The sequence below is a fragment of the Peromyscus eremicus genome, chromosome 1 (assembly GCF_949786415.1).
Source record: "Peromyscus eremicus chromosome 1, PerEre_H2_v1, whole genome shotgun sequence".
Classification (NCBI taxonomy): Eukaryota; Metazoa; Chordata; class Mammalia; order Rodentia; family Cricetidae; genus Peromyscus; species Peromyscus eremicus.
The window spans coordinates 37,686,985-37,713,276 of record NC_081416.1 but is presented as its reverse complement, the minus strand read 5'-3'; the positions used below and the strand labels follow the sequence as shown (position 1 = coordinate 37,713,276).

Here is a 26,292-nt window from a genome sequence, read left to right as displayed (position 1 = left end):
AGAGCATTACTTCCTGCCTCTTCCTTTCTCACTACACCGGCACCACAAAGACACTCTTTCCCGGCTTTTAAAGGACAAGAAGCAAAGGTTCAGTGGCAGCTTCGCTTACCAGGGCCACAGTGAGGTGACGACTGAGCTGCCCTTAAACCCAGGACAGTGATTCAACAACTATGCTTCACTACTCCGTTCTCATTTCCATCATTTTCTCTATGATACAGGGTCTCTCAGTGTATCCCAGGCTGGCCTTGAAATCATGATCCTTCTGTCTCAGCCTTCCAAATGGTGGGATCACAGGTGTGCACCACCATGGCTGGTTATCACTTCTTAGAATTAAAATTTATTATTATGATTAGCATGTATTTATGTATATGATTTGCAGGCACACACATGCCATACTCAGAGGATCAGAGGATGATCTTGTGAAGCTGGCTTTGTCCTTCTACCATGAGAGTCCTGGTGATTGAACTCAGTTTACCAGGCTTGTGTGGTAAACCCACTCAAACCCAGCTCTCTTGCTGGCCTCTGGCTATTACCTCTTAAAATCTTTCCAATGAAGGCTACAGCATAGTCTAAATGCAAAGAAGGAAATCACACAGGAACAAAGCCCTCCAAAGAAAGTAATAACTCCTAAGGCAGACACCATAGCCGCATGCAGTCCCTTACCATGTAATAGCCCGGCAGCAACTTCTGCAAGAACTCTGCTTCCTTATGCTGAACGGTTTTGATGATAAATTCATCATCGCTGGTCACAAAAAACAAGGATCCACTGGCTCCAGGATTGGACAGTTCTATCAGGGGTTCACTGCAGATGGAGTACTGAGAGAGGAAAAAAAAGTAAACACACACGCGATCATTTTATATATGTATGTACATACTTGTTTATGATTTCACAGTGCTGGACTGAACCCGGGACCTTGTCAGGCTTGGTAGATGTTCTCCGATGAGCCACAGTGCCCACTCCTAAGCAAACATTTAAAGCCAACTTTGGGGGCCAGGGAGAAGGCAAGCAGGCAAAGTGTTTGCAAGCCTGGGGATCTGCCTCTGGACCCTCAGCAGCCATGTAGAAAGTGGGCGAGATGGCTTGCACCTGGTACTGGGGTGCCTGAGACAGGAGCATAGATCCCTGGAGCGCCAAAGCCGACTAGTCTTGCTGAATCTGTGAACTCCAGTTTAGTGAGAGGTCTCGTCTCAAAATAAGACAGAGAATAAACAATACAGGAAAGCATCTGACATTGACTTTCACTTCCACACGCCCCCCCCCCCATATATGTGGTTGCACATACATATGTGCACACAAGAACATGTACACACAGATATACCAAACACACATAAAATTAAAGTATACTCTATTTTTCTGAGATAGGGTCTCTCTGTGTAGGCCAAGATGATCTCAAATTAATGATTTTCCTGCCCCACTTCCCCAGTGCTGTGATTATAGGCCTATGCCACCATGCATGGTTAAAGTACCCTTGTTTTAAGTGCATGTGTGTGTGCGTGTGAGTGCGTGCGTGCGTGCGTGCGTGTGTGTGTGCCTGTGTGTCCATCAAAGGACAACCTTGGGTACCATCCTCAAGAATGCCGCCCAGCTCTTTTGAGACAGTCTCTCATTGGTCTGAAGCGCAATGATAAATTAAATAACTAGGTTAGACAATAGGCCAGTGAGCCCCAGTGACCCCCTGTCTCTCTCTCCCCAGCGCTAGGATTACGAGAGTGTTGTTATCATGCTTATCATTTTAAAGTGGGTTTTGAGGATTGAACTCAGGTCCTCATGATTTCAAAGCAAGTACCTTACTGACTGAGCCATCTTCTTAGTTTGCCTAAAGTACTGCCCCCCCCCCCCCCGAGACAGAGGTTCTCTGTGTAGCCCTGTGTAGTACCAGGCTGTCCCAGAACTCTGTAGACCAGGCTGCCCTCGAACTTAGAAATCAATGCGCCTCTGTCTTCCAAGTGTTGGGATAAAGGTGTGTGCCATCACCGCCTAGCACTAAAGTATTCTTAATGTGTATGATGTTTCCATAGAGGATAAGCAAAGTAATACCCATCTTGGCCTTTGAGAAATTTAAAAAGGATTTATTTACTTTTATTTTCTCTATATGGGTGTTTTGCTTACACAGATAATCTGTGCAGCATGTGCATGCCATGGCCACATATGCCAGAAAAAGGGCATCAGATACCCTGGAACTGGTGTTACAGATGGTTGTTAGCTAACGTGTGGAAGCTGGAAACTGAACCAGGTCCCACTCAAGAACAAGTACTCTTAACTGCTGATCCATATCTCCAGTTGCCAGCCCCCCTCCCCGTCTCCCCCTCTCCCTGTGGCCTCTTTGAAAGAGTAAGTACTATCTATGAGCTTTACAAGGAGGCTCCAGGTAAACTCAGGTACTTCTCTGGGAGATTTCCATTTATTTTTATAATCCTGTCATGGAAAAGAGGTATGACCTCCCTTCTCCCCACCCCCAGGACCACACGACAGAACCTGGGGTCATCATATCCGTCTGTGAGAGCCTTAATCAGGAAAGCAGCAGGAGATGCTGTTTACAGCACTCCCGTGAAGCCCGTGAAGCCCCGTGAAGCCCCGTGAAGCCCCGTGAAGCCCCAGCTGAAGGTCAAGTGCCCGTGCATATGCATCCCTTCAACATGGAACCTCTCTCTTCTCTTTCCTCTGCTCCCCCAGGGGACACTCTCCACTGTCACCGATTACACAGAGGATGATGTGACATCTCCATTCCAGAACTCCAGGGCTCCAGATGTGTCTAACATTATAATTGATATCTCTACTTGGTTATAACCCAAACTTCATATGTGACAAGCATGCAATCAGATTCATTTCAAGGCCATGATTAAATGATATAGCTTTTGTTTTTTTTTTGTTTTTGTTTTTTTTGTTTTTCGAGACAGGGTTTCTCTGTGTAGTTTTGCGCCTTTCCTGGAACTCACTTGGTAGTCCAGGCTGGCCTCGAACTCACAGAGATGCGCCTGGCTCTGCCTCCCGAGTGCTGGGATTAAAGGCGTGCGCCACCACCGCCCGGCTAAATTATATAGCTTTGCTGGGCAGGGTGGCACATGCCTTTAATCCTAGCAGAGGTAGGTGGCCCTCTGTGAGTTCAAGGCAAGCTTGGTCTACATGGTGAGTTCCAGGACAGTGAGCTCCACTACATAGAAAGACCATGTCTCAACAAAAAACAAATTATATGGCTTTTATTTTGTTGTTGTACAAATGAAAAGTGTTTTGTTTTTTTGTTTTTTTTTTTAACGTGGCAGATCCAGCTCTTGGCCAGAACACAGAGGATGATGTGACATGTGGGGAGTAGAAGAAGGGCTGGATGCCAGCCTCTGGAAGGAGTCCTTCCTTTCAGCCAGGTAGGAGCACTTGAACAGTATACACCACACATAGCGGAAGATCATCTCTAAATCATCTGGCCCCTGTCTTTCACTTGGTGAAACCCTAGTCATCTCGGTGTTTAGCCTTGACACTTTACATTTCCTCATTTGTATCCAAATGCTGGATTCTGCCCGCCTCCTCCACACCAGCTCCCTGGCCAAAACCCCAAGTTCAGTGCTTCTATCCACTTCTGTCTGTCTGTCCTCTATGGCATGCTCTCAACTGCAACTCTCCTCTCCCCTCCAGCGCCCTCTCCTCTGGACACCAGGGGTCTTTCTAAAGGTAAACCTGACCTTGACCTCCATTGTGTCACATCTTCCCATGACTCCTGACAGCATGTCATGACCACAAATGGCCCAGTTTCACTTTCCAGGTGTCTCATCCATCAGTCTTTCTCTGAAGCTCTATTCATGACATAAACCCTTGACTCCAGGCCTCACTGTATTTCTACACTGTTGGGGGTGAAAACTGAGTCCTCACGCACACTAGGCAATGTTCTATCAATGAGTTACATTCCCAGCCTGGGATAAGGGTCTGGCTTCACTTTCCTGCATGAGGATAACCAGGTTTTTTGTTTTTGTTTTTTTTTTTTTTTGATTTTTCGAGACAGGGTTTCTTTGTGTAGCTTTGCGCCTTTCCTGGGACTCACTTGGTAGCCCAGGCTGGCCTCGAACTCACAGAGATCCGCCTGGCTCTGCCTCCCGAGTGCTGGGATTAAAGGCATGCGCCACCACTGCCCGGCTAGCCAGGTTCTTTTTTGAGACTTTATTTTACTTTTATTTTATGTATATGAGTGTTTCGCATGAATACATGGCTGTGTACCACATACATGCAGTACCTGTAGAGGCCAGAAGAAGGAGACAGATCCCCTGAGACTGGGGTTACAGATGGCTGTGAGGTGCCAAGTAGGTGCTGGGAATTGACTCAGGTCCTTTGCAAGAACAGCCAGTGCTCTTAACCATTAAGTTATCTTTTCAGGCCCTACATAACCAGTTTTCCCAACACAATTAATAGAAGCAACAGTCCTTTTTGTGGGTGTGGGTGTTCTTGACATTGTTGTTGAAAATCCTATTCGCAGTAGATGTGATGGTTTATTTCTAGTCTCTTATTCCACTGGTTACTCACTGTCTTATTCTATTGGTTTATGAGTCTGTTTCCCCTTCCCAGAACCATACTGTTCTGTTTAATATAGTGTCATAACACATGGAATCATATCTTGAAGATGTAGGCAGCTAAAAATAAGGTTGAAAACTCCTCAAAGCTTTTTGTGAATATCTAGTTCCCCAACACAGGAAAGGGAGCAGTGATGGAGTTGGGGGTGGGGTTGGAGAGACAGAGAGAGAAATAGAGAGAGACAGAGACATAGAAAGAGAGACAGAGAGACAAAGACTAATAGAAATGACTAAAGGCAGTTTGTAGATGTCTCCTTTTACATTATCTTGCTTTGACAGCATCATAGGCAAGGGAAATATATTTATGCAAGAAGAGGAAGAAGGAAGTGTTTATTCCTAAGCCATTGGCAACTCCCATCTTTCACCCCCTCTCCACTGGCTTTTTATTTTATTTTATTTTTTTATGAGATAAGGTCTTGCTGTATAGTCAAGGATGGTCTCCAAGTCACAATCATCCTTCCTCAGCCTTCTGCATGCTGGCCACGCCCAGCTGGCCTAGCCTCTTGACACTCTTTTGCTAAGCATCAAAAAAGCTCAAGTCCTCACCTGCATGCTGAGGAGAGGTTGGGAAAACACAATAGCCATCAGACAAGAAACTTCTTTAGCCTGAAGGAAGCAGAGGGCCCTGCCCAGTCATGTGTGCCAGCAAAGTATCCACATGGACTGGAGGGGACAGTAGACAGGGCATGAGTGGATTAATTGATGTTTTTAACATGGTGGCTCTTCCAGTCATGACTTACGTGACACTGAGTGACTAAGCTGGAGGCTCAGGAAACCCTCCAAAAGAAACAGAAAAATATCAATAGGTGTGGTGGTGCATGCCTTTAATCCCAGCACATAGGAGGCAGAGTTGGGTGGGTCTTTGTCAGTTCAAGGCCAGATGGTATACATAGAGAGCTCCAGGCTAGTCAAGGCTACACTGTGAGATCTGTCTCAAAACAAAACAAAACAACAACAACAACAAAACCCAAAAAGAACTAATTTTGAATCAGCTGAACGACTTTTTTTTAAAAAAAAGATTTATTTATTTATTATGTATACAGTGGTATTTATTATGTATACAGTGTTCTGTCTGCATGTATACCTGCAGGCCAGAAGACGGCACCGTACCTCATTATGGATGGTTTTGAGCCACCATGTGGTTGCTGGGAATTGAACTCAGGACCTCTGGAAGAGCAGCCAGTGCTCTTAACCACTGAGCCATCTCTCCAGCCCCAGCTGAATGACTTTTAAGGTGAATTCTCTTGAGACCCCAGACAGAGTAACTTCTTATTACAACTATTTTAAAACTCTTAGTACATGATGATATGTAGGTGAATGTGGCACCCAGCCTCAGGGCACACTTTCTCCAGGCAAGGAAGAACTGGCTCTACCAGTGTGTACTGTGCATTTTAGACAAACACCTAGGAGATGCTATCTTCAAACACAATCAGGACATCCTGATGAAAGCAAGAAGAAGGTTGAGTCTATTATATAATCATGAATGCAGGACCCTGCCGCGGATTTTTCATATGAAAAATGAAGTCAGATCCCAGACTCTCCAGAAATTCTGACTTTATTCACGGCAACTCAGTTGCCCATAGAATCTCCCCATACGTAGGAATACAAATAAAAGAACAGGAGGAGTGCATAGAGGGATCATGGGGCAATGTAAGGAAACCTGTCTAGAAGTACACATGAGACCCACAAGGTCAAGGTAAACAAAATCTTAGCAGAGAGCAGGGACACGGGCAAGAAACCCCAGCACTAGCTAAGGAGCTGTTGGCATTTGATGGCTGCTGGGTGAGGGAGATTCAGTTTTCTTGAATGATGTGACCCCAGTGCAGGGTGGACCCCACTCCAAAGAGTAGTTGGGCAGTAGAAATGGGGGGGGGGACCTCAAAGTTGGGCAAGTAGGGAGGGGATGGTAGAAAAGGTACTTATGGGAGGAGTTGGGGAGGGAATGACTATATTCACAATACACTGTATGAAATCCACAATAAAATTACTGTTTAAAACAAAGAGAAAAATCTGTCTGGAAAAACCTAGATTCAGACCTAAGTATCTCTCCCAATAAAGTATCAACATTCTCCATAAGCACTGACCTGTTATGGGGACAATTGATGAGTTATTTGTCAAATACTCTTCTGTATGTAATTTATCAAAGACAATCAATAGGCAATTGTCTGACCTGTTTTGGTAACATTTTGAATTAACATTATGAATAGCACATCATGGCTGTGGAGGTAACTGAGATAATGACACTAGATAGGAGTATGATTTCCACTCCAGAACTCTGGAGCTTCAAGACCATGTTCTCAGCAACTTCTAAAGGCTGATTTTAAAGGACAAAGAGAATTTAATCAGCTGTGATCAACAAGTCTCCACATGCGCTCCTGGGCTCTAGGTGCCTTCCAAGCACATTTCATTTATGAAAGCTGCTCAAATGTGTGCACCTTCTCATCTCAATTTTCTGCAAGGCTTCTCTCCTACATCCACTGGAAAGAAAGTGTATCCCAATGGGGCTCTGCCAAGGTAAACTAACAATGTAAACTTGTATCACGTGGCACAGATGAACTCGCCTACTGTTCCCCGATGGCGTACGACACTCAAACCGCTTTTGCTCTTACTGGTGGAGGTAGGAATAAAAATTCCTACGAGTAACTCCTTCGAGTTACACTGGACTTGTGAAAACCTGGAGGAGAGGGAAAGAGCAAGCAGCTTGTCGCTGCAGCAGAGACGGACATGTCCAGGGCCTCTTGGGTGGCAGACGCTTGTCTAGGAACAAATAAGGAAGAATTCACAGTACTGTGCACTTGGAAGCACGTCACCCTGATGCCTCCCTACCCAAATTATACATGCTTAGACCTGAAACTTGTAATCAGCAAGCACATGGTGAATTTTAATGAATCTGGGAACACAGACACAATAATTCTGGCAGAAATCCAGACATGATGGCACCAAGCTAACAGGGATGCGATTTGGAATCTGTGGAGCTGGCAATCACTCACTAATGGTCTCTTCTCTCTCCCCCTGCTTACAGCCATGCATCGTTGTCACAGTCGTGGGTTTCAACAGCCCCACCTGACAGATGCCAGGACTTGGTATTTGTGTCACATCCTTTCTTTCTTTACAGAGACCTTTTCGAGACATGCCCATTTGTCTTCTGTGCTTTATTTGAGCTTAACAGCTCCAAAATGTGCCTCGAGAGATGGATTAGACTTCTTTAGCGTTCTTCAGGATGGACCATTGCCATGTGATGGGTGGAGAGAGGTGACCTGGAGACTATGCTTGGTGTCTGGGACTTGGTGGGTGAGGGGCATGAGGCTAGTGGTAAGTGTCTCCAGAACATCTGGAGACAAGGTAGACAGATGAGGACTTTGAGACCATTGACATCGTCTCCTAGACTCCTTGGTAAGTTCTCCTACGCTATGAAGAATACTCTTCTGGTTTAAAGACTCGTTTGTTAAGGAAATGAAGGGAAGCTATACAAGAAGTTGTTTAGAAAAGAACTTTCCTGAAGAGAGCAACTGTGTGTGATCTGAAGTGATCAGAGAGAGCTTTCCCAGGGCTGAGATGAGCAGCCATCTTGTCACATCTTACCCAGTGCTGTGACAGACGCCTGTATTAGCAGGGCTGTGAACCGTTATGATAGCTCTTTGGTTGGTCGGAAGTTTAATGGTGTCCAGAAGGAAAAGCCATTAGTTTCCAGTGTGTGGCCCAAGGGAAGAGAGTGACCCTGCCCTTTTCATCATGAAACCCCACTGGGTTCCCTAAACGTATTTTCTGAGAGACGGTGATCCTCAATTATTACCAAATGACCAGAAACCCCAAAATCCTAACACATCTCCAGAACAGGCACAAGTGCTTGCGTTGGGAGCAAGAGAGACAGGTGCCAGGATTTCAGAGGGACAGAGAGGCAAAAAGAACCACCGGGATTTGCAGTGGCTAGGGTGCCCAGGACCTTGCTAGAGCACCATCACTGCTCTGTAGAGAATTAGTTCTGCAGCTCATGTCACTGGGAAGAAATCATGACTTTCTGGGCTGTAAAATGGCTCAGTGGGTAAAGGGCTTGCCACAAAACCTGTTGCTTTGAGTCTGGCTCCCTGGAACCCACGTACCAGCCAGATGCAGTGGTGTCTGTCATCCCAAGACTCCTTCAAGGAGACTGGAGGTGGAGAAGGAGAACATCCCAGCGGCTCACAGGCCGACTAGTGCGGTGCAACTAGAACACAGTGCAGCAGCAGACAAGAGACATGTGGCCTGGGCATGGCCTCACATAGAAATACATATGTGTAAACATACACACACACAAACACATACAATGTGGCATGGGCATGGCCTCACTTAGAAAAACATATGTGTGAACATCATACACACACACACACACACACACACATACACACACAATGTGGCATGGGCATGACCTCACACAGAAATACATATGTGTAAACATCATACACACACACAAACACATACAATGTGGCATGTGCGTGGCCTCATACAGAAATACATGCATGCAGACATCATATACACACACACATACACATACAATGTGGCATGTGCATGGGCCTCACACAGAAATACATGCATGCAAACATCATATACACATACACACACAATATTTAAAAAAAAAAAGAAATCATTATTTTAATAAGTACCAACTAAAGAGATGGGCTTTCATTAACATGGAACAGACACCAATTTTGAATTTCATTCTTTATATCTTTTCCATTAAGAACATTCTATCATCAGCAACAAACACTGTTGTACCACTCCCGAAAGCAGTGCTCCAGGATCTCACCGGAGTCTTACTGAGAGCATCCAGAATGGGAAAAAGTGAGTATTTGTTGGCATCCTTCCTACGGCTCCTTTAAAAACAGCTTTTGAAAAGCTTCAAGGTGTTAACAGCAATCAAATTAGGAGAAAAGCCACCCTCTCAACAAAAACCGGGCTGTGATGCTCTCAGTGGAAATGAGACAAACCTGATGACGGCATTGCACACCACACACAGGCTGTGTGTCTGTCCCTGCTGCTGTGCCTGAGGGAGGACAGATGGAAGAGACAGCTGAGGATAGATGTGCTCGTGTATATGTGAAAATATGTTTGAAAAGAGACTGCGGGGCTGGGTGGTGATGGTGCATGCCTTTTATCTCACTAGGGAAGCAGAGGCAGGCAAGTCTCTGAGTTCCAGGCCAGCCAGGGATACACAGAGAACTCCTGTCTTGAAAAACCAGAGGAGGGGTGGTGGGGAGGGAGGGAGGAAGGGAGGGGGAGAGAGAGAGAGAGAGAGAGAGAGAGAGAGAGAGAGAGAGAGAGAGAGAGAGAGAGAGACTCTGTAGGAAGGGATATGGAGTACAAAACTAGCCAGTTTCTTCTAAATGTCATCTGAAATTCTAGGTCAAGGGGAAATGGTTGTGGGCCAAGGCAGGTCTGAGATAAGACAATTAAAATAGGAAGATATTCAAACAGACTCTACTCAGTAAAACTCCCAAGTCTTTTAAATTAATTATAAAGTATCTGCTAGGATAATTACCCAAAATGGTAATACCACAGTTATTTAAATATTAACCACACAGCAGATTTTCTATCTATCTGTTAAGAGCTATGGCATCAAATTGCATTTCTGAAGCCAAATATGTAAACATTAGAAAACTTGGAGCGACTACTGTTCCCGGGGTTTTTAAGAGACAGCCGCTCGTCACGGTTGCTCTTCAGTACAGCGTCATGCATTCTGTAGGAAGGAAAATGATAGGCTCTTACCAAGTAATCATCAGGCTTGATCCCAAAGAGTTCTCGGAAGTACCGGAAGGCCAGTGGAGCGTAGGTCTTAAACCTGAAGTCTGGGTAGTGATGAGCCGGGGTCAGATTGCTGCCTTCACTTCAGTTCCAACAGCCACAGAGGAAACAGAGAAGGAATATTAGCAGAGACAGCTCCGGCTTTCAACTCTAGCACCAACAGTCCTGGGGCAATTTTATCTCTAGGAAAAAACCCCTCTGTTCATGGGTGTCTTGAAGCTCCTGTCACAACGGCCAATGCCCTGGGGTAAAGACACCCTGACATGGTGGTGAGCCCCTCCACACAGGCCGTCCCTGCCAATCACGGGGTGTGGGAGACATTCTTCCTGTCTCCGCTTTTCCTTCCTTGGAAAATCATCAACCTTTCTAATGAAATCACATTCTCATGTTTTGATGAGACCCTGAATTAAGTGTGGACCAATTAAAGTACTTCTTCGCCATGAATTTTGGATACTGATGAAATATCTGTAGCTAGGAACTTTTGAAATATTTTTTAAAAGGATTTATTTGGATTATATGTGTATGAGTGTTTTATTTGAATGTACGTTTGTGTGCCACACGTTTGCAGTGCCCTCAGAGACCAGAAAGGAAGTGTAGTCGGGTTCCCTGAAACTGGAGTTAATGAATTGTGACCTGCCATGAGGGTGCTGGGAATTGAACCAGAGTCCTCTGGAAGAGCAGCCAGGGTTCTTAACTGCTGAACCATCTCTCCAGCCCTCATGTGAAATAATTTTTAAAGTATCCTATGATCTGGAGAAAAGGACTGTCAATCTCCATCTCAAAGTAGACTGCTCATAAACAGTTACTGGGTTGTTTTTCTTCTTGGGGTTTAAAAAAAAACTTAAAATTTATTATTATTATAATTGTGTGTTTGTGTGCACACAAATGATGTGTATATGTGTACGCATGCACCATAGCATACATATGAGGTCAGAGGACAATTCTGTGGATTAGTTCTCTTCTTCCATCTTGACATGGGTTCCAGGGGTTGAACTCAGGGAGACAGGCTTGTGTGGCAAACACTCTACCAGTGAGGTTGTCTTGCCAGCCCCTCCCTTTGGGGTTTTGAAATAGATATTCACTTTGAAATGCAAGCTGGCCTGAAATCCACTACATAGAGCAAAGTGCCTGCAAACCACGATCCCCTTGCCTTAGCTCTGTCAGCGCTGAGATCACAGGTATGTGACGCCATGCTCAACTTATTAGTGGTTGTTGTTTTCCTGAGCCAGTGTGGCTGAATATTCCTATGTGTGGTGACCTGCCAACACAGCCAAACATTTCCTCAGGCAACGTTTTGCCACTTATGAGGGGACATGCATTCTGCTGTATGCCCCCAGGGATGACTTCAGAATTTATGTGACATGTAATAATTTACAAATGTCAGCCATGTAGAAATAAGAGTTAGAAGCAAAGAGAGTCAGTGTGAACTCTGACCTCCTTCCTCTCGACAGTCAGCAAGGAGAAGCAATCACAGTGCCTGCTTTGGAAGGAGGCTGCTTTCAGCGGGCCCAGAGTATGGCCTATTTCCTATTTCTCAGGGTCCTGCTTATTGCTTTCGAGCTCATACCACCAAAGCTATGCACGCTATTAGGGCAGATTTCCTTCACCAGTCAGAAGTGAGATGAAATTCCCATGTTCTTTTCATCAGTTCCCTTCACTCTTTGACTGGAGAGTCCAAACTAGAAGCTGGATGCTGCATTTACAATTCATTTGCTTTGCTTTCTGTTGGTTCTGAGCATCTCGTGTTGTTCACCTTGGCTTCCACTAATCATAAGAAGTTTCCTAGGGAACAGCAACTGGATGACTATGCTGAAGTCCCAAGGGATATCAAATCGATAGTCTTAGGTTTCCTTGGGAACGAGACAGACAGACACAAATGCATACACACGATATATGTGCATATACAGCAGTGCACCAGGAGGTCGAAGAGGTGAACATTGTTCCCTTTGAAAATACATTTTTGTGTTGTGTTGTGTGTGGCCTATGTACTTGTTATGTGGTCGGGTACACATGTGAGTGTTTGTACATGCATGTGTGTGTATGTGTGCATGTGTACACATGGATGTAGAGGCCAAAGGCTGATATGTGGTATCTTTCCCCAATGGGTCTCTCCTTTATTTGAGACATGGACTCTTACTAAACCCGAAAGCCATCAATGCAGCTATGCTGGCTGGCCACAGAACACCAGGGATCCATCGGACTCTTTCTTTCCAGCACTGGGTTTAGCCAGGTAATTATTCATAAGGACGGACTAATGTTTAAACTTTACTCTCAGCTTTTGGAACACGACTGCCAGTTAGAGCATCCTCAGTGAGAGCTTTTCCTACAGGACAAGAGGGGAAGCACAGATTTTTATGGGCAAAGGGGCCAGAAATACTTCTGGAGAGCTGTGCGACTCTGAGAGAGAGAAGAGCAGAGCTTCGGAACCAGTCACCTTGGGTTCAAGTCCTGGTTTTACCATTTACTTGTAGGTTAAGTGACAAGATCTTAGGGTATTAATTACTTCATATGCCAATGGACTTTTCCTCTCTCTCTCTTCTTTCTTCCTCCTTCCCTCCCTCCTCCTTGCCTTTCTTTTTTTGTAAATGTGAAAGGCAATAAGAGTAAGCTAGCCAGATGTGGTGGTGCACACCTTTAAACCCAGCACTTGGGAGGCAGAGGCAGGCAGAACTCAGTGAGGTAAAGGCTGTTCTGTTCTACAGAGTGAGATCCAGGACAGCCCAGAGCTATACAGTGAGACCCTGTCTAAAAGAAAAAAAATGAGTAAGCTAAAATTACAATATACATTGTATGTCGAATAAAGAAAACCACGCTTGCTCTTTCTTTTCAACAAGGCGGCCGAGCGGATGCCAACATGCAGATCTTTGTGAAGACCCAGACGGGCAAGACCATCACTCTAGAGGTCCAGCCCAGTGACACCATCGAGAATGTCAAGGCCAAGATCCAAGGCAAGGAGGGCATCCCACCAGACCAGCAGAGGCTGATATTTGCCGGCAAGCAGCTGGAGGATGGCCACACCCTGTTGGACTACAACATCCAGAAAGAGTCCACCTTGCACCTGGTGCTGCGCCTGCGTGGTGGCATCATCGAGCCGTCCCTTCGTCAGCTCGCCCAGAAGTACAACTGTGACAAGATGACCTGCCACAAGTGCTATGCACGCCTGCACCCCCGTGTGGTCAACTGCCGCAAGAAGTGCGGCCATATCAACAACCTGCGCCCCAAGAAGAAGGTCAAATAAAGCTGAGGCCGTACCTGGCCCATGACCCCGGGACCAAATAAAGTTCCCCTCCATCGACTGGAGCAGTTAAAGAAAAAAATGTTCGATTTATAGTTGGTGCCTAAAGCTCTCTTTCCATTGCTCCTCAGGTTCATTCATGGTCATAAAGTATAAATGTTATAAAACACCTTCCTTCTCTATCCCACCAGTAATGAAAACTTATCTAGAGCATCTCATCAGGGTGCCGGATGCTCATGATTCTTTTACTTATCTCCTTTGATTTTGGAAGACCACGTAACCAGAAGCTGGACAGGCACTGTTATACAGTCCTCAAATCTTAAATGTCCAGGCCTTCTCCTATCTACAAAATGAAATGATCTGTAGAATAAATACATGATATCTAAAAATAGCTTTGAGCGATTTCAAAATAAAAAAGGCACACAATGCCTTTTTGGTTGCTAAGGGAAACCGATTCTGTTGCTTCAGAGTGAAGGTAAATTACAACGGCTTGTCAGGGGCTGGAGAGATGTGGTTAAAAACATTAGCTGCTCTTGAAGAGGACCCAGATTCAATTTCTAGCACCAACGTGGTGGCTCACAACCATCTCTAATGCAAATTTCAAGGGGTGTGACTTCCTCCTATTCTGACCTCTGAAGGCATCAGGCATGCAAGGAATACACAGACATATATGCAGAAAAATGCCAATACATATAAAACAATGTTAAAAAATAAATTCAACAGCCTGTCACTTCAAGCAATTAGTTCTCTAGGACTGAGGCAAACCCATGTTTTAGAGATACCAGAGATCTCAGAATGTTTCAGTTGCTTCCAACTACAGCCTGTGCTGGTCACTTACCCTGACCCACATCCTCAGATGAGGTTAGAAATACCAGGGTGAGGAGAACTATTTGATACATCCACACATACATACAATTAACATATGAATTGCTCTTTTTTGTTGGTTTGTTTTTTCCAAGACAGGGTCTCACTATGCAGCTCTGACTTTCTTGGAGCTCACTATGTAGACCAGGATAGTCTCCAACTCAAAGATCCACCTGCCTCTGCCTCCTAATTGCTGGAGTTAAAGTGTGTGCCACTATGTCTGGCTAAGAATTGCTAATTTTTTACAGAAACCATAGTCACAATCAAGATACTCAAATGTATCCATCACTTTGTGGGGGGTTTTGGCTGCTGTGGTAATTAGGATATTATTACTGGTAGGGCCTGGGGCACTCAGTCCTATACAAAGAGTTATCTAACCTAAAACAATGTCTCCTGTGAGAGACTCTGGGGCGACCTGTTCCAGGATATTTGATATGTGTCTGTACTTCCTTACTGGCCTAAGGCACCTTCTGATTGGTTTAATAAAGAGCCAAATGGTTAATAGCTAGGTAGGAGAGGCTAGGTGGGACTTCTGGGGAGAAATAGGAACTCTGGGAAGAATCTGAGAGGTGGGGATTCACCAGCGAGATGTGGAGGAAGTTGGACATACAGTACTGATGAGAGGTAAGGAGCCACATGGCAGAATGTAAATTAATATAAATGGGTTAATTTAAGTTTTAAGAACTAGTTGGAAACAAGCCTAAGCTAAGGCCAAACTTTCATAATTAATAAGAAGTCTCTGTGGAGCTGGTGGTCCAAAGAAAGTCCAATTATAGTGGTGCATATGCATGTATTCACATCCATTCATAAAAATAAATGCAATAAAAAGTATACAGGAGAATGTGTGCAAGTCATATGCAGGTTTGTGCTACTTAAGGGACCTTAGCACCGATGGCTTTTCTGATGCTTTCGGATGCAAGAACACACCCTCATGGACACTGAGGGATGATGATCGTCATGGGCTTCCTTAACGCACCTGACTGATGAGGTCAAGCCCAACCACAAAATAGCTCATTTTAAATACATGTGTCTGAAAAGTCACTCCTCAGAGTCACAGAGACAAAGTAAGCATCCCCAAGGAAAATGTCTTTATCTGTAGTTCATTTTCTTTGAAAAACCTGTGCAGTTGTAGACACATTTCAACCGAACAATGATTGTCTGTTATAATAGTGGAATTGCCTTTAATATTTTTACTTATTAGGGCATAGCAGACACAATGTAGAGACACCTCAGGTATACAGTTCCATCACTGTTTTCCATTTCCATTGTGTTTGCTTTTAAAGATATTTTTATTACATTCATTTTGTGTGTGTGCGCATGTTTATGTGAGCACAAGCTCATGTGCACCCATATGCACACATGCATACGTTGGTGTGAGGGTAGGTCAGGGAACAACTTGTGAGAGACCCTTTATCTTCCTACAGTGTGAGTCTTAGGGATCAAACTCAGGGAGTCAGGCTTGGAGATGAGTGCCTGGCCCACTGAGCCATCTCACCAGCCCATGTATTTGGTTCTAAACCATTTATGTTTTTTCTTCCCCACCAAAGTATGGATAACTTTGGTGGTTTCGCAAACATGGTGTCAAAATAACAGCATTACCTCACGTTTTTCTGGAGGAAATTTAAGTCAAAGTCATCATAAAAGACAACGTATTGGCTTAATTCAGATGCAAGACCATTTGTGGTCCCTCCAGTCCATTCTTTAAGTAATTATTGATTTTTAAGAAGATTTATTTGTTCTAGTTTATGTGTATGAGTGTTTGCCTGTATGCATGTATGTGTACCATATGTATGCCTGGCGCCCTTGGAGGCCAGGAGAGGGTGTTGAATCCCCTGGGAATGGAGTTATAGATGGCTGTGAGCTGCCATGTGGGTACTGGGAACTGAACCCAGGTCGTCTGCAAAAGCAACCAGTGCTCTTAACCACTAAGCCATTTGTGCAGCCTCAGCTCACTCTTCAATTAGGCATAACAAAACCGTGGCTCCTGCGCTGCCCAATGGAAGCGCTCTCAAATCTCACGGCAGACTTTACTCTGAAATTTCTTTACCCTCACCCACCAAATCCCATGATCCTTCTGCACAAAGTCTTCCAGGCACCCATCACAACTAATTACAGCTGACCCATGGATGCCACTCACCATCTCCACAGGGGAAATGCAGGACATTCTTAAGCAATAACATGGTGGAGCCACAGGCCCCACCCACACACCCTGGATCACATGTAGACATGCACATGGTAGGAAAGTCCTTCACCAGAAGGAAGTCACTGTGACGTTTCCTCAGAATGGAATCATTTCAAATTAAAATGTTCTTACCTGGGTAGGAACACACTTTCCACCACATAAAAGTCTTGCATGAGGACATCGCGCTCGGGCTTGGAAGTGAGATTTCCTACTGTGTATCCTATTCCCAGCTGAATAGCACCTTTAATAGCTGAGGATGCGGTCTGCAGAGGAAACACAGGGCGCCATGTTAGCTTCGAGGGCTTGGTTCAGGGTTACAGGCAGCCGACTGCACGGTGAGGCTACTTTCTCCTTCTTGTTCCCAAATGGCAGAAAACTGGAGCTTAGGAGAATTTATTCCAGATCCTTCTCTGTGTGCGACTTCTCCAACTGACTGTGGAATGTCCCCCATAGGTTCATGCATTTGAACACTTGGCCTCAGCTCCTGTTTTGGGAGGAGGCAGCACCTTTGGAAGACGGACCCTGACTGGGAGACCTAGGTCATCAGGAGGCTCCTATTCTGGCCCTGCTTCAGGTCTCTTTCTCTGTGCCTATCTAGCTGTAGGTGAAGAGTTCCAGGATATGCATCTGGTGCCACACACCAGTTCCTCCATTCCCTCACAGCCATGATGACTGAGTCCTCCAAAAACAGGAGCCATAATGAACTGTCCTATGTTAAGTTGCCCAGGCCAGGCATTTTGGTCACCATGAAGAAAAGTCACTGACACACCATGAGATTATTTTTGTAAGTGTGACATCTTTCATACAAAATTATGGTTAAAAGGTTAAAATTTCTACCTTTTTTTACTAAGAACTTAGCAATTCCATGGAGCACTTTCAATAAGGAGCATTGTAGTTTCTACCCAAAGATAAATGGCACAGTTGGATTTGTTAAAAAAAAAAAATCTGTTTTTCCCCCTATAACATACTTGTGGATCAGTAAGAATGTTTCCCTCCATAAGAAGTGATAGAGCAAAAACATTGTTGGAGTTTTTGGTCTTCACACAAAATTTAATTTTGAAAATTGCCTACTGGTCTTGGCAATGATCTATAATTAATTTTTGTCATTAGTCTGTGATAAAGGATATGGCATTGATGTGTGATAAAAGATGAAGCATCAGGACACCAATATTTTCAATTTACTACTTTTCAAATATCTTAATAATGAAACAGAGATGCTATTAAATTAGAGAATAACTACCTTGTGTACCTGTATACACAAACATGTGTGCATGCATGTACATGTTGATAGGTTTTTCTTTTTTTGGCATGTGTGGTACTGGGAATTAAGCCCAGGATCTTAAAATCTATATCTATCAACAATAATAGAATAGAATAATTGAACTTAAGAAAGTTAGAATAGCTGGGCATGGTGGAGCTTTAATCCAAGCACTCTGGAAGCAGAGGCAGGTAGAGCTCTATGAGTTTGAGGCCAGTCTGGTCTACATAGCATGTTCCATGATAGCTAGGGCTAGATAGAGACCCTTCTTAAAACAACAACAAAAGAAAATTAGAATAAATTCTGTATATTTATGTGTTTCTGTGTGTCTATGTATGCACATGCCCATGTGTGCATGCCATGGCCTGTGTGGGGGTCAGAAAACAACTTTCTTGGTGTTGATTCTCTCCTTCCAACTTGATTTTGAGGCAGAGTCTCTCTTTTTGTTTTCAATGCTGGGCTGCACATTTGAGCTCTGATTGAGTCTCCTGCCTCTACCTCCCATCCTGCCATAGCAATTCTGGGATTATAGTCACACCTTCCATCCCGTCATAGCAGTGCTGGGCCTATAGTCACACCTCCCATCCCGCCATAGCAGTGCTGGGCCTATAGTCACACCTCCCATCCTGCCATAGCAGTGCTGGGCCTATAGTCAACACCTCCCATCCCGCCATAGCAGTGCTGGGCCTATAGTCACACCTCCCATCCTGCCATAGCAGTGCTGGGCCTATAGTCACACCTCCCATCCTGCCATAGTCTCTACATCTAGATTTTTTAAAACATGGGTTCCAGGAATTGAATTCAGGCCATCAGGTTTGGGTCTCTGACACATCTCACTGGCCCTAGAATACATTCTTTTATGTGCATATGTTCCTCTGCGTGTGTGTGTGTGTGTATGTGTGTGTGTGTGTGTGTGTGTGTGTGTGTGTACATGCCTGTGGAGGTCAGAGGTTGATGCTGAATGTCAACCTTGATTACTTCTCACCTTAACAGTTTTGAGATACTGATTCAGGAGAGAATCAACACCAAGAAAGTTGTTTTCTGACCCCTGCACAGGCCATGGCATGCACACATGTGCATGTGCATACATAGACACACACAAATACATAAATATATAGAATTTATTCTGATTTCCTTTTTATTTTGTTATTGTTTTAAGAAGGGTCTCTCACCAGGTGGTGGTGGAATTCACTGATTCAGCTCCAGGGGTCCTTCCCACTCTAGCTCTCTAAAGCTGGTTGTGCAGAGTCTAGCTTTTGATGTGGGTGCCAGGGTTGTGAACTCAGGTCCTTGGGCTTGTGCGGTAGACACTTTATCTACAGAGCTGTTTCCCCAGCACCTCAACATTGTTCTTAAAGGTTAGCATGTTTTACTTTGTATGTCTGGCAGTGCTAACGCAGTACCACAGACCACAGCAGAAAATACTAAGTTAAATGAGTGATTCTTTTTGCAGGGAGAGTGTTTTGAGACAGGGTTTCTCTGTGTTACAGCTCTGGCTGTCCTGGAACTTGCTTTGTAGACCAGGCTGCCTTCGAATTTACAGAGATCTGCCTGCCTCTACCTCCCAAGAGCTGGGATTAAAGGCATGTGCCACTACTGCCTGGCTTAAATGAGTGTTTCTTAACCAGGGACATCTGGCAATGTCTGCAGAGGTTTTTTGGTTAGCACAACTGGTGAGTTGTGTTGCTGGTGCTACCAGCACTCTGCAGTACACTGGAAAGCTCGCTCTCACAGAGTTAGCCAGCCCCAAACGTCAACAGTTCCATGGTTGAGAAACTCTGACTTAATGAGTGAAATAAAGTTTATCCAGTATATTCAAAAGGAAAAACTTCCTTTTTTCCCAGGCAATATTTTTATTTTGCAAATCCAACACCAATCCCCACCTCCCTCCATCTTTTATTCTTTTTTTTATTTCTTCTTCTTTTTTTTAATATCAAAGAACACCTCTCCTTGAAAAAAATTCTCTTGATTCGACGAGGGGCCTGGGTTCTGGGAGCACTTCCAGCTTTCCTGACGGTGTCTCTTGCTGCTTCTTCACTGGCTTCTCAGTCTATCTTCTGGAAGGGAAGAATTCCCTGCAAGTTCGATTCCCGATCCTCGGACTCCTCTGCTGTCATTACGAATGGTAACAGTCTGGTATTAAGCCCTTCCAGTCTCGTGTCTATGCATACGGCTCTCAGGTCTTCTCAGTGTTTGGATGCTATTCTACCATCACCCCATAAGGCAGTATCCTACAACCTGTCCATCCTAGATCCAGTGTCTGCTTCTTTTCCTAAGATCCTGTTGGCTTCAGTCAGCCAAGACTGAACCCCCCGACAGACATTTAACACAGGATGAGGCCCATATTAATACTTGTTGGTTTTGCCTGAAATGGCCACACTCAACCAGTACTGTTCGGAAACCTCATTATATGTACAACTAGTAAGAATACTTCCTTGAATCATCTTTTAAGCATTTTTCTTGCTCCACTCTAAAAATCTGCCGTCCTTTATCTGAGGACAACAATCCCTATGCTGGACCATGTAGGACATGAGAAATTTTTTGGTGTTTTTTTTTTCCCCACATACCCTTTGACTAGGACTGCAGGAAGCAAGATGCAAAAGACTGAGAGTTAAGCGCGTCTAGTGCCTGAAAAAACAATTTTGTTATTTTAATACTCCTTCCCCGTAGTTTGTGATGCCACCAGTTGGCGTCAGTGACCTTTTGTACCGGTAGCTCCGCATTCTGAAGGCACAAATGGATTTCTTTCATTTTAACCCTGTCTAGAGATTCAAAAGCCATTTTTTTTTCTACTTATCACTCAGGGTGGTATGCCATAAGATGTGACATCAACGCTTTTCAGAGGAACCAGCACCCCAGAATGTTCTGTCTAGCCCTAAAACAGACCACATGCCTCTGTGCATTTTGCATTCTGTGCTCATCCCCCATGCTGTCTTCCAGAGCCATGAGAGCAGTCTATCACTTTATGCAAGTCTGTCATCAGAGAGAGTAGCATGTTTCTTGCTGTCCCCACCCTGGGTACAGAAGGTAGCCTCAGCTGCCAGTAGTCTGTAACCTTGACCAGAACCCTCAGACTTCAGGGGGTAAGAGGGTCACTAGAGATGCTGCTGACAGGGATGGTGGGTTACTTCCCTAGAATATATGAAGAAGGACTTCAGGAACAGGGTAAAATAATGTCTTCAAGGAACACTGAAAACAACCTTTCTCCTGTGGTATGAGATTAAGTCTTGAGTTCCTGAAGGAATGAGGACCCCACTGACATGTTTAATTAAATAAGAAGAACAAGACCCAAAAAATGCCAACAAATTGTAATCACATTAATTTCTTTTCTTTTCAGACCTCTTAAAAATCAAGTGTTTGAGTGGGAGAAATAACAGTGTAGTAATAAGGTAATATAAACAAGTTAATTATTTTTGAGCAACACATTTATGCCAGACCCTTGACAATATGGATAATGATAATTTTACCAACATATTCACAGCACATACTTCCACAATGCCTACAAAGTTCTCAGTGCCCTTGACTTTTGATGATTCTTTTAACCTCACAGTAACCTTTGTGAGGTCAATGTTACTTGTAAGCACTCCCAACGTGAAAATTTGAAATCCAAAATGCTCCACCATTGGGAACCGTTAATAGTGTGTATCAGTGATATGGTGAGCATCTCAGTTTCTGAGTACTGTCAATTGCCACAAGTGGAAAATCCCATACCCAAACTCCCATGATGGGTCATGACCAAAACAAAAGACAGAGCCCAGCAGCACAACACTTATTCATTGCTGGAGTCCAAGGCTGTCTACCACCTGCATAAGATGCTCAGAAATACTGCATGAAATGATCTTTAGGCTAAGTGTCTAGGGCACCAATAACATATAAATAAATTTTGTGTTCAGTCTTGGCTTCTATCCACAAGCTACCTCATTATGCATATGCAAATGTACCCAAATCTTATATCCAAAACATGTCCCAAGGATTTTGGGCAAAGGATTTCCATCCTGTATTACCACCTCCATTTCATGGCCTCAGGTATGTTTAGTAACTTCCTCCAAGGTGAAGTAGAGGACCTAGGACTTAAGCCAAGGGGGGCTGTACTGGAAACAACCACACTCTGTGGTCTCTAATAGCAGAGTTCCTTAATTCACTTAAGCAAGTAGCTGAGCTTGGTGACAATGACTCCCTTTATAGGGGTACACTTATGGCTTAGCTTGGTTCTCTCAGCTGGTATTTGGCAACATCTGACCACCAGGTGTGGGCTGCTTCCATATCTGGTTTTTCAAAAATTGCCAAGAACCAAAGCTGAAGTTTCACTGTTAGGTCTGGATGTTTGACCTCAGTAAAGGAAGGAGCCCTGAAGGAGCCATTGCTTTGGATAAACTGAGATAAAAATGTTTAATTAGCTGCTAATCACACCCAGCCACAGGCAAGCCACACAAAAGCTCACAAAACCTCTCAGCAAACCATATCATTAGCATCACTGGTAACATGGGAAGTTATTAATATGAGGTGGTGTCTGGCTGCCTCAGTAGACACGACCCCACATGCTTCCTCTTCCCAGTCTCTGGGTAAACGTTAAATGCTTTAACATGGGTGCATTTGGATATAATCACCCTGTACATGGACAGGTATATAGCACCCTCTCTGCTTCATGGAAATTCTTGCTTGTGTTCAGTGGCACATGATTTTTCATAGGCCAGCAGCAGAAGTACTTGCCACTCTCCCATTGGGCATTAGGCCCAGCTTCATGTTCAGCAAGATATGCCGTAAAACTGCAATCACTTTGAAACCCTGCCTGGTGTGTGCATGATTATCAGATCGGCACATCCTGATGATGACAAAGAGCATTCACTATGAAGCATTGGAGCTGCTCTCCTACAATCAGCCATTCTCTCCCCACAATTCAGAAGCCCGAGGGCTTCCTTCCTTTCTTTGGGATACCAGCAAGACTGCAGTTGGCTGACAGCTTTCATGCATTCTGGGATACTTAGGTTTCCACCACAGGCTCTGCATGTTGTATCCCCAAAGTGCTGGAACATGACCATTCCCCCTTCTAACTCCAGGGGGGACCTTTGGCTCTTTTAGTAGAGGCTTAATACAGGCTTAGATTTGGAACAGCAACATGATCTATTTTTAATTCTGGACCTCATAGGGATAAGTGGAGGCAATATGTTGCCTGGATACTAAGCATGTGATACTTAGGGAAAGAGAGAGCCACAGAACAGCACAAAGACAAACCACTTACTTATTTCTGTAGCTGGTTCAGGTATGATGTTAATACTAAGGAAAGTGGATGTGGGCTTGCATTTATGTGACGAGTTGCAGTTTTCAAAGCTCTATTCGTAGCAGTGCTGGGGCTTGAACACAGCTCATTTTAGGCAAGAGCTCTACCACTGAACTACACTGCCAGTCCTCAAAGCACTCTCTTTTAATGACTGCATCTGATCATCAGAGCTTTCCGATGGCTACGGATGCATAATGCCCATTGTATAGATAAACTGGATCTAGGAATGAACTTGATCTAAATCCCATGGCTAGTAGTACATGCTACAGTGTAGAATGAGTCCCTGATCTTTTAGAAGGTTCCCAGTTCAGTGTTCTGATCATTTGTTGACCAAGTTTACATATTTGCTTAACATGTGACTTTTTTCTGTTGAAGACGGAGCTGACAGATGCCAGGAAGCACTTCACTTGAACAATGAAATAATAACGAGCCTCTTAACAGTAAGACAAAATGCCTACAGAGACCCACCATAAGGAAAGCAATGATTCCCAACTACAGCGAGGGTTTAATGACCTTACATTGGTTACAGGAAACTGCTTCCTACAAAGCACTGTCTATGAAACTGGATCACTTAATATGCCATCTGATGTCACAGGCTTTGAAAGGAAGTATTGAAACATTATTGTCAACAGCAGTTTCCCTCCTAAGGCTATCTGAACTAATTATGGGATTATAGCTTGGATACATGTTGCTAGAGAGATTTGCTTCAAAAGTACAGACATGGTCATGTTATTACTTTACTTGAAACCTCTGAATGGGTCCTCAGCATCCTCGCTCTAGGATCAAGTCCAGACCTCAAACAGGTTGACTCTGGAAGCCACCTTTTAATCTGATTCCCTCAGTTCTAGTTCTTGATATCTACATGCAATATGAAAAAGATGGCATAGCCCAGTCTGTCCTCAAGTAAGCTGCTATCTAGAGAGTCTAAGTCTAAATCAGAGATGTTTATTGACAAGGTCTCTTATTTTACCAGGCCATAGAAAGTAGTTATATAGCACCCCTTTGTGTCAAGATGGCAATATGTGTTGGGGCAGGGAAATTTCTACTACTTTCTCTCACTTCAATAGTTCAAGTCCAGCTCTGGGTCTCTCTCCTGTCCGTGCAGCTGTACTCAAGAAGCAAGACCCAGTCTTCTCATTTGTCTCCAGGAGAAAAGAAAGGGACAGATGTCAGGCAACTGGTTCTGGGATTGTGGAAATGAGGTGGTTAGATGGTATGTGTAGTTGAGATCACTGCTCCAAGAATGAGGATGTGGACATCTTGAGAACCCTATTATTCCATGTACAACACACATTGCTCTATCATAGGCCTGACCCCAGCATTTCCCCAGCAACGTCCTAGGCAGAGAAGAGCTGCTGTTAGCACATCATACAGTCATCCGATGTTCATTTAATCAAGATCTGAGAGCCCAGCACTATGCTAGGCACTGGATAATGCATGAATCAAAAAATGAGTCATAGTTCTTGCTCTCATGGGAGTTTCTGATCTGGGGGCAGGGGAAGACACATTAAACAAAGATATGTCCATAACAACAAACAGTAATCAATGACAGGAAGATCAGGGTGACATTATTGAGATTAGGAGGCTAGAGACCCACTTACAGATGGTGGCATCCATAGAAGCCAATCCAAGGAGTGTTCTAGGCTGTGGCTTTGAGAGGTGGGCATGGGCCAGTTAACAGGTCATGTCACTGAAGATCGGCCTTGTGTTTACCACTGTCAGACAATTCTCTACAACTCAGGGATATGTAAGTGACCTAAACAGGATCCTTGTACTTAACAAAATGACATTAGGGACTTTCGTGTAGTAGGAAAGGTCCCATCACTGGGTCAGGGAAGCTCATTTTTAGGATTAGAGGAAGAAAATTATACACCTGGAGGCAAACCACTGTGGGCAACAGGTAGAGAGTTGGCATTAGGGGCTGGAAAGACTAGACAGATGTAGAACTGGTCCCTTGAAGGCATTCTAAGGGTTTGGTGGGTTTCAGTTCTATTGGTCAACAGATGGCAAAAGCTAGTGAAGGATTTTATGTGGGGAGGAGGTGTCTAATTTGAAAGGATCTCTGGACGCTGTGTGGAGAGCAGATGGGAGGGACGGTAGGAGGGCAAGTGATTAGGAGGCGCGTGCATGGTTCATATGGAGATGGTAATGGCGTAGAGACGGCTGATGAACTAGATGGACGGAAGAGTCAAATGTGGGTTAGATTTTGAAGGCAGACAGACAAGGTCTGCTGTGAGCTAGAAATGAGGGAGAAAAAAGTACCAACAGCACCTGAGGACACTTTTCTTGATCCGTTCTGAGAAGTGAGGTTGCTTTTCCCGATCCAGGGAAGGCAGAGTGAGAAGGAATGCATTGTGGGAAAAGATGAAGAGCCCTGTTGAGATGACAAACAGGCTTGGAGCTCAGAGCAGAAGTCTGGCCTGGTGTTGGCCAAAGAGTCCTTACACAGGTGGTACTGAAAACCAAGGGGCAGGAGGGGTAACCAGGAGCAGCAGAGAAGAGCCCCCAAATTAGCAACACTTAGGGTAGTGGGATGAAGCTTAAGGAAAGGTGGCTTTAGTGGAACGGAGAGAGGATTTTGAAGGAAGGGGGGCCACCATGGAGGGAGGCTCTTTCATTCCACATACAAATGAGGGGACATCAAGAACCCTGAGCTAAATTGTTCTTGTTCTATTTCAAGTCAGGGATTTGCATGTAAACCTCAATCTGAATTAAGAATATTTGACCAAGTGACTGGGTGTAATTAAGCCATCAGCACACACACAAAAATGTTCTGTAATAAAACGTTATGTTATATCTAATCTAAGCAGTAACATGTAAAACAAACCCAAGGAAATTTGGAGATACAGACCCCACAAGCATGTGTGCCCTTGCGCACGCACACACACACACACACACACACACACACACACACACACAGAGGATACTGAGAGGAAAGGGACCTGAATGGCCCTTATCTCTGTACCGTGGGCTAGGTCTAGATTTGTTTCTCTCTCTTCTTTTAAAGGTTCACAATGCTATGAACCCATGTAACCATTAGACTGTTAGGAAATGTCATCACAATGACTTGGCTGTGTCTCCCACTGTTTCTCTAATGGGATTCTGGGGGTGGTATCCACCTTTGCTCAGATGAAATTCACGGT

General features: G+C 44.3%; 2 protein-coding genes across 3 annotated transcripts in view; one reads left to right on the top strand and one right to left on the bottom strand.

The window, feature by feature from the left end:
- Pip5k1b (phosphatidylinositol-4-phosphate 5-kinase type 1 beta) overlaps window positions 1-26,292 on the bottom strand; it is a 287,232-nt gene that overhangs the window by 96,209 nt on the left and 164,731 nt on the right. For both annotated transcript variants that reach the window (XM_059259518.1, XM_059259513.1), the window contains 3 exons: window positions 16,746-16,876; window positions 10,297-10,414; window positions 664-816 (listed from right to left, as the gene is read on the bottom strand). In XM_059259518.1, coding sequence (XP_059115501.1) covers window positions 664-816; window positions 10,297-10,414; window positions 16,746-16,876 — 402 coding nt within the window. The remainder of the gene's footprint in view (window positions 1-663; window positions 817-10,296; window positions 10,415-16,745; window positions 16,877-26,292) is intronic.
- Window positions 13,166-13,570, top strand: LOC131908501 (ubiquitin-ribosomal protein eL40 fusion protein-like). Its single transcript, XM_059259547.1, has one exon. The coding sequence runs from the start codon at window positions 13,187-13,189 to the stop codon at window positions 13,568-13,570; it is 384 nt and encodes a 127-aa protein (XP_059115530.1). The 5' UTR covers window positions 13,166-13,186.